The 5,628-nt window shown below is 45.9% G+C and overlaps 2 protein-coding genes across 2 annotated transcripts in view; one reads left to right on the top strand and one right to left on the bottom strand.

Annotated features, from left to right (window-relative positions):
• The window catches only part of LOC113209279 (NHL repeat-containing protein 2), a gene marked incomplete in the record, with an annotated part of 3,597 nt that extends 1,015 nt beyond the window's left edge, over positions 1-2,582 (top strand). The window contains 8 exon segments of the mRNA XM_052273316.1: positions 32-306; positions 388-528; positions 599-1,119; positions 1,210-1,435; positions 1,520-1,717; positions 1,809-1,922; positions 2,021-2,192; positions 2,279-2,582. Of these exon segments, the coding sequence (XP_052129276.1) occupies positions 32-306; positions 388-528; positions 599-1,119; positions 1,210-1,435; positions 1,520-1,717; positions 1,809-1,922; positions 2,021-2,192; positions 2,279-2,520 (1,889 nt within the window).
• Positions 2,583-2,678: 96 nt separating this feature from the next.
• LOC113209280 (tubulin alpha-1 chain) lies at positions 2,679-5,236 on the bottom strand. The gene is made up of 3 exons (XM_026426707.2): positions 5,070-5,236; positions 4,016-4,238; positions 2,679-3,927 (listed from the first exon to the last, which is right to left on the bottom strand). The coding sequence occupies exons 1-3, from the start codon at positions 5,070-5,072 to the stop codon at positions 2,801-2,803; spliced, it is 1,353 nt and encodes a 450-aa protein (XP_026282492.1). The 5' UTR covers positions 5,073-5,236; the 3' UTR covers positions 2,679-2,800.
• Between the last annotated feature and the right edge of the window lie 392 nt (positions 5,237-5,628).

Below are 5,628 nucleotides of genomic sequence, written 5' to 3'. Positions count from 1 at the left end.
GTTGTTCACATATGTGACTTTCTACTTTTAGGTCCAAATGGCCAGCCTCTATTTCAGTTGGTAGGGGAGTTTGAGGAAAACGAATTATTTGAACTAATAACTGTAGCTGTAGATTATTTTGGTCTTCGTGGGGATCTGTCTCCTCATCATTTACCACCAGCGACTGCAACATCTATTATCAAAGGACCTTTACTTTTCCCTGGGAAAGTAGCAAGTGTCGTTCAAGATAATGGATCAGAAATTATTGCCATAGCAAACTCTGGTTTGCACACTGTGATAATTGCTTCAGCTGAGGGAATAGTGAAGGTTATTATAAATCAATTATCGCCAAGAATTGTGATTAACTTTTGACTGCTTGAATTTTAAGTTTGTCTGTATCCTTTACAGTATGTTATTGGCTGCCCTGGGGAACCTGGATTCGTTGATGGGAATTTTAAAGTTACACGCTTTAATTCCCCACAAGGGCTGGCGTTCTCCTCTTGTGACTTGCTATATGTGGCAGATACAGATAATCATGCCATCCGAAAGGCAAGTTGCTTTGTGTCTCTTTTACTTTTTCTACAGGAAACTTGAATTCTAAAAATCACTTTTATTTAAGGTGGACCTCAAAAGGCAATGTGTGCTAACAATTGCTGGCAATGGTCTGCAAGCATCTGACAGTGTGGGTGGCAGTAGCGGTGCTGCTCAGAGTTTATCCTCTCCATGGGATATTTGTTTCATTCAAAGGAAAGTACTGGCTACTCCCAAACATCCACAACCATTTTTGTGTATCTGCCCCCCTGCCCCTCCTGGTTATAAGGGTCAAGAAAAACTAACTGACACAGACACAAGTCAACCCCCACCGCCTCCACCAACACCTGTCTTCTCTCCGCCACCACCACCTCCTCTTCTCCCTGCCTCTTTAGTCCTTCCCCCTCCTCCTCCTCTTCCTCTTCTTCCTCTATCATCATCTACCTTAAACTCTGCTTTTCAACCACCACCCCTACCTGTAACATTCTCTGCCTCAGAAAACAGAACGGAAGATCAATTTGTCAATCAGGAAATCCTTGCAATTGCAATGGCTGGGTCACATCAGATCTGGATGTACTTTTTTCAAGATGCATTGTGGTGGGGTAAAGAGTATGTTTTGCCTGACATACCTCAGTTATACTTCCATTAAAAAGTAATCAACAATGAATGAACTAAGTTGCATACATCAATCTCTTCAAGGTTTTTCTCTGCTGGAACCTGTACTAATGTCGCAGGTTCAGGGAATGAAGCTAATCGTAACAATGCATATCCTCGATCAGCTTCCTTTGCCCAACCTTCTGGGCTGTCCTACTGCTCAAACTCAGATGAACTCTTCATTGCTGATAGTGAAAGCTCAAGTGTCAGATCCATCAATTTGAAAACTGGAAAAGTATCAGCGGTTGTTGGTGGAAGCAAAACACCTGATGTAAGACTATAGATTCTGCTATGATCTTCATTATCTCTAGTTATTATCTGCTCACTGATAAATATCTTTCTCACTCTTTTCCAGGATTTGTTTTCATTTGGAGATGTGGATGGAGTTGGCTATGATGCAAAGCTTCAACATCCTCTGGGTGTGACATGGCATGAGAAAAGTGAAAGTCTCTTTGTTGCTGATAGTTACAACCACAAAATTAAAAAAATTAAATTGGGAGCAATGACCTGCTGTTCGTACTTGGGAAATGGCCACACTGGAGACTTAGCCTTGGTCTGTCTGCCCTAGATAAAATAGGATCAAGTAATTAATGCGTGAAACTAGACCTATTCCGATGACACATAGTTCTTCTCTCTTCCTTTAGTTCAATGAACCTGGAGGACTTTGTGTTAGTGCCGATGGAAGCAAGCTCTATGTGGCAGATACCAATAATCACTGTGTCAAAGTGATTAGTCTCCATACATCCTCTGTTGCAGAAGTGTGTTTTGCATCTACATTTTTAAATGCCTTTTGTCTAAGTTACATTTAGCTGCCATTTAACTACCTCTTTTCTTTTCCCCTCCAATGCTTTATCAGTTAAAACTGCAATCTGATGAACAGCCTCCTGAAAGCCCCTTGTTATCTTCTGTAGTTATTCCTTTACGAGTCAAATTCAGTGGGAGAATAATTCTCTACACAGGCATAATATTGCCAGAAGGTATTAAACTCACAGAAGGTGCCCCTCAGCGCTGGAAACTTCAACTACCTGGTAAGCCCTTGACATCCTCCTGTTAAACAACTTGAGTTTCTATTACACCTCTATCAGGACTGAATGTTTACCGTTTTTTCTAACAGACAAGAATTGGAAAACAGAGTTTTTAAGTGGAACATTTGACCAAAGTATCAGTCAAACATTATGCATATCAGCACCAACATTACCCTATTCTGGAGAGCCGAATGACATTTCTCTCTCATCTAAGTTATTCTTGTGTGCGGATGGAGCCTGCAAAGCTGTTAGCTCTTCTTTGACATTTTCTGTGGTTTGTAGCAGTGATGCATCTGAAGAAGTCAAGTGTGAAGCTATGTTTACTGTCTAATAAGTAACCCTGTAATATTCTACATTTATTTTCCAACTAATAAATCTAATTGCTAACTCCAATGAAGCCTTAATTCTTAGTTATACAATCCTCATGAAGGTTTATGTTTTGAACTTGGAGACATTATGCAGGGTAAAGGGAAAGAAAGGATGTAACAGTTTACTTCAGTCAAATAATTTATTCAACAGTCCTTGAAGCTTTGAAATACTGGCACATGAATTGGCAGCTTGCGTCAGAGATAAAACTTGAAACATGCACCAGGAGGCCTGTGATGGAATGTTTAGTATTCCTCAGCGCCCTCACCCTCTCCCTCAACGGAGTCCATGCCGACCTCTTCGTAATCTTTTTCAAGGGCAGCCAAGTCCTCACGGGCTTCGGAGAATTCTCCTTCTTCCATTCCCTCACCAACGTACCAGTGAACAAATGCACGCTTTGCATACATCAGATCAAATTTGTGATCCAGACGAGCCCACGCCTCAGCAATAGCTGTGGTGTTGGACAACATGCACACAGCACGCTGTACCTTAGCAAGGTCTCCACCTGGGACAACAGTTGGGGGCTGGTAGTTGATGCCAACCTTGAAACCAGTAGGGCACCAGTCAACAAACTGGATTGTACGCTTGGTCTTGATGGTGGCAATGGCAGCATTGACATCCTTGGGCACAACATCACCACGGTACAACATGCAGCAGGCCATGTACTTTCCGTGACGAGGGTCACACTTCACCATCTGGTTGGCAGGCTCAAAGCAGGCGTTGGTAATTTCAGCAACAGAGAGCTGCTCATGGTAGGCCTTCTCAGCTGAGATGACAGGGGCATAAGTAACCAGAGGGAAGTGGATACGTGGGTAGGGCACCAAGTTGGTCTGGAACTCTGTAAGATCCACATTGAGGGCACCATCAAAGCGGAGGGAAGCCGTGATGGAAGACACAATCTGTCCAATAAGACGGTTGAGGTTGGTGTAGGTAGGGCGCTCAATGTCCAAGTTACGGCGGCAGATGTCATAGATAGCTTCGTTGTCAACCATGAAGGCGCAGTCAGAGTGCTCCAGGGTGGTGTGAGTGGTCAGGATGCTGTTGTAGGGCTCAACAACGGCGGTCGAAACCTGGGGTGCAGGGTAGATGGCGAATTCGAGTTTGGACTTCTTGCCGTAGTCCACAGAAAGACGCTCCATGAGGAGGGAGGTGAAGCCGGAGCCAGTGCCCCCACCGAAAGAGTGGAAGATCAGGAAGCCTTGAAGACCTGTGCACTGGTCAGCCAACTTGCGGATGCGGTCCAATACAAGGTCGACAATTTCCTTGCCAATGGTGTAGTGACCACGAGCATAGTTGTTAGCAGCATCCTCCTTGCCGGTGATAAGCTGCTCAGGGTGGAAGAGCTGGCGGTAGGTACCAGTGCGGACCTCATCTGAGGGAGAGAAAAAAAAAAAAAAAAATCAGAATTGTGCAGAGCATACACCACTAGCAGGATCCAAGTACAAAAGTCGGGTACTCACCAACTACAGTGGGTTCCAGGTCAACAAAGACAGCCCTGGGGACGTGTTTGCCAGCGCCCGTTTCGCTGAAGAATGTGTTAAACGAATCATCGCCTCCTCCAATTGTCTTGTCTGATGGCATCTGCCCGTCAGGCTGAATACCATGTTCCAGGCAGTAAAGCTCCCAGCAGGCGTTACCGATCTGGACGCCAGCCTGGCCCACATGAACGGAGATGCACTCACGCTGTTAACAAAACAAACAAGGTGAGTTAAAAGACAGGTAACAAGCGCTGCACTATGGATAACACATTGAGCTCCAAGTATTCTTAGAGGTAATTAACTAGAGAAAGTTGTTACATCTAGACTTATCAATTAACTTTAAGCGGGGGTGGGACATCATGTTATTGGGACCCACTAACTTAAATATATATTGCAGACATTTGAAAACAATCTCATTGAAAGGTGGGCATCTAATGTCTTTTCCAGAGCAGATATTATTGGCACATACATGAATGCAAAATTGAAATAGTGCAAATGTTTAAGATACATGGGCACAATCGACACCCCAGCCAAACTACCTAGATTCCGGTACGAAAAGAAAAGTGCATCAGTAGCTAGGCTACGTGCGTTCTGAACTTGCAGTTCGAGTCAGCACGACCCTCCAAAGATGTGTTGTATTAAAATGGGGACTAAAAGATGCTACTCTTCCAACTAGAAGATAGTTGAGAGCCACGCCCTGCCCGGCGCTGCCACCCGGCGCGCGCGTCACCACCGCCACCGGCCGCCATGGCTGACGGAGGCGCAGGGTGCGGCACCGCAAACGCAAGGAACGTCTAGAGGCACCACGGCACTCCTTCACGGAGAAGGTCACACAAACACGCGAAATGTCTCTTTAGACCACTGGAATTTCGAGCGCCCAACGTTAAATTCTCCACAACGAAGACCAAAACGGCACCTGCGGTTGGGACACGTCATGGCCTAGCCACTCGACCGCACCCGCACGAACAAGCCGTTACCCGCACTCCGGAACAAACGAGCGAACAAGCACAACACCAAACAGTAATCAGGTACTCACCATTTTGAGAAGGAGTTGAGATTAATTTAAAAGAAGAGGGAGAGGGTGTTCACGACAAAGGTTGCCGTTCGTCGAAGCGGTTAGGATGCTTCTTCAAACTGACTGTGCCGGGAAAGCGGGTGCGGCCCCTTTATATAACCTCGCCTCGGCACCTCATTGGTCGGCGCGCGCACCAACCGCCGCCTCCCCACCCCACTCGGCTCCTATTGGCCAGTTTGAACGCGACGCTAACGCGCTTCGCTCGATATTTTTGCGTACTTGCTGCCTTTTTACGAAGGAACCAGGGCCTTTCTGTCGTTTAACAATAGATTCTGCCGTTTTCTGAGGCATTTGCCCGATTTCCAGCCTCGCATTAACGCTGGAACAAGAACTCGCGCCACATGTTACTTAGTATTTCGCTCACCAGAGGTCATTGCCAGCGTCGCGTCATAGTGCGCTTGCGTATAATGTATCCCGATGCTGTGGTGCCAGTTGCCAGTTGTATAGCACAAAGGCGAGCACAGGCAGTGAGTGTCCTGAGGAAGGGACCCGTATCGGATAAACCTATATCTCTGCACAC

Source organism: Frankliniella occidentalis, unplaced genomic scaffold (assembly GCF_000697945.3).
Source record: "Frankliniella occidentalis isolate FOCC.00 unplaced genomic scaffold, Focc_3.1 Scaffold264, whole genome shotgun sequence".
In the NCBI taxonomy this organism is placed as follows: domain Eukaryota; kingdom Metazoa; phylum Arthropoda; class Insecta; order Thysanoptera; family Thripidae; genus Frankliniella; species Frankliniella occidentalis.
Note: the sequence above shows the minus strand (reverse complement) of the source record. Positions and strands in the feature narration are given on the sequence as shown.

Bases quoted from the DNA above. Each gene is read 5' to 3' on its own strand.
- LOC113209280 (XM_026426707.2), bottom strand. The intron at 3,928-4,015 runs GTGAGTACCCGA...TCTCTCCCTCAG, and splicing joins CCTGGAACCCACTGTAGTTG to ATGAGGTCCGCACTGGTACC.